The sequence below is a fragment of the Cryptomeria japonica genome, chromosome 10 (assembly GCF_030272615.1).
Source record: "Cryptomeria japonica chromosome 10, Sugi_1.0, whole genome shotgun sequence".
Classification (NCBI taxonomy): domain Eukaryota; kingdom Viridiplantae; phylum Streptophyta; class Pinopsida; order Cupressales; family Cupressaceae; genus Cryptomeria; species Cryptomeria japonica.
This window is the reverse complement of record NC_081414.1, coordinates 836343662-836345600: the sequence shown is the minus strand read 5'-3', so window position 1 is coordinate 836345600 and position 1939 is coordinate 836343662. Positions and strand designations below refer to the sequence as shown.

At 34.6% G+C, this 1939-nt stretch overlaps 1 protein-coding gene across 1 annotated transcript; it reads left to right on the top strand.

The window, feature by feature from the left end:
* Positions 1-209: 209 nt before the first annotated feature.
* LOC131068829 (uncharacterized) lies at positions 210-677 on the top strand. The gene has a single exon (XM_058004102.2). The coding sequence runs from the start codon at positions 210-212 to the stop codon at positions 675-677; it is 468 nt and encodes a 155-aa protein (XP_057860085.1).
* The last annotated feature ends 1262 nt before the right edge of the window (positions 678-1939 follow it).

Here is a 1939-nt window from a genome sequence, read left to right as displayed (position 1 = left end):
AAAAAACAGCACATAACTTAGTGCGGCCACGCCAGGCAATAATTCACAAATGGCAGCCTGGACTCCCTCCAAATGCCATGCCACCTATTTATCACCATCTGTCCACACTCCACCATCAGATTTCGCTATGCCCACTAAACCAACTCAGCTCACCTTGTTTTTCTATATATGCACTATCTCTTTGAGTCTGGAATCTGGATTTCACACAAATGGGTAAAAGATTTGATAGAGAAAACAGTAGAGAAAGCGGAGGAGAAGAAGAAGTTTGGTTTTGTGGGCTTAATAGGGAAGTGGAGGAGCTTATCACTGTGCTGGAAGATGGACTGGAGGAAGGAAATGTTATGGAGGATGACGTTATCTGTAGCCTTATGAAAAGTCTTGAACAAGAGATCACTTCTTGTTCTTGTAGTGAGAATGTATGGTCATCCCAGGGTGAGATTCGAACCTGTGACGTGGAAACATCAGAGGATGAGATAAGTTACTTGATGAATGCCTCGGATGATGATTTGGGCATTCCGCCTAGCCTCCCAGTGATGGATTTGCCTTGCTTAAAAGATGAGGAAGTTGTAGAAGAGGTATGGAATTATGAAGATTGTTGTGAACATATTGTACTCTATGATGAAGGGCAGGAACGAGAATTTTATGGCTTTGGTAGTGGTGTTGAATATATTCTCTAATGTTTTCTCTTCAAATTCTTCAAAAACATGGTAGAAATTCTGAACGTTTATGAAATGCCAAAACCAGACCTATTCGACTGCCACCTCTGCAGAAAGTTCTTCCCCATATATTATGTTTGAGATTGCTGACAAAGTCAGATTGGATTGAAGTAGAATATCCTCAGGATGAGATTGACTGGCGTTAATAGGAGGGAAGAAAACAACAATAAAGCTAAGATAGAGAAAGTGAGAAAAAAAAAGCCATACGATCATTTGGGTGGTTTTCTAAATAACGTTCTGACCATGCCATAAATCTAATCGCCTAAACGCAAGAATCATTATCATAAGTTATGAATCTCCCCATATAGATCTTATGGCTGGCTAAGTTGTACTTATTTGTATAATTTCTTTTACCCTTTATTTATCTTTTATATTTTATAAATTTATTGAATATTTCTTCTTGATAATGTATCTGTTGGTTTTTTTGGTGGAGGGTTATATCAATAAGTAGATCTTGATGTAATATAAAATCCATGATCTATCATAGATTTATGATCATCACGTCATAGTTTAATTTTTGTTAAAGACATGGCAATATATTTCAAACATTTCAAAAATTTATTTTCAAAGAAATTTCATCTTACAATTTTACTTCGTTATCTTATGTTATTCTATGCAGATGCTCTAAGTATATAGTTGTAGCATCCTTTTGGTACACTAAATGATCCTAAATCTAAAACCATTGCTATGATATGTTAAATCATTCATTTCCAGATAGTATTAGATCAATTTTCAAGACAATGTTTTTCAATACTAGGCTGCAAATATCTTTGTATCACATGAACAAAATCACACTTGTTGTCTAATCCTATAATCTTTAATTTCAATTTTATCATTTCCAAGGCTAATAACATTGAGATATGATCATTATGTATTAATGGATGTACCGGATGTATCAAATTGTATCTCTAGATATTTTATATTGCCAAAAGAAATTGAGAGTTTAGCCTAATGAATTAGAGCTTAACTCTTCTCAAGGTGAGCCCCCTATAACCTCTCGAGAGATGTGCACTAGACCCTCATCCACACACTATGGGAAAATCAAGAATTAAACTCATAATTTGGGCTACCTAAAATAGTCAAGACCAAGTTGATTGACCCTAGGGTTCTATATCTCTAGAAATTATATTTATAAACACCACCCTAAATCAATTAATCATCAAATAGATCGCTAATATTTAATACACCAAAAAAAACCATTTTTCCCTATCATATTTATCTTA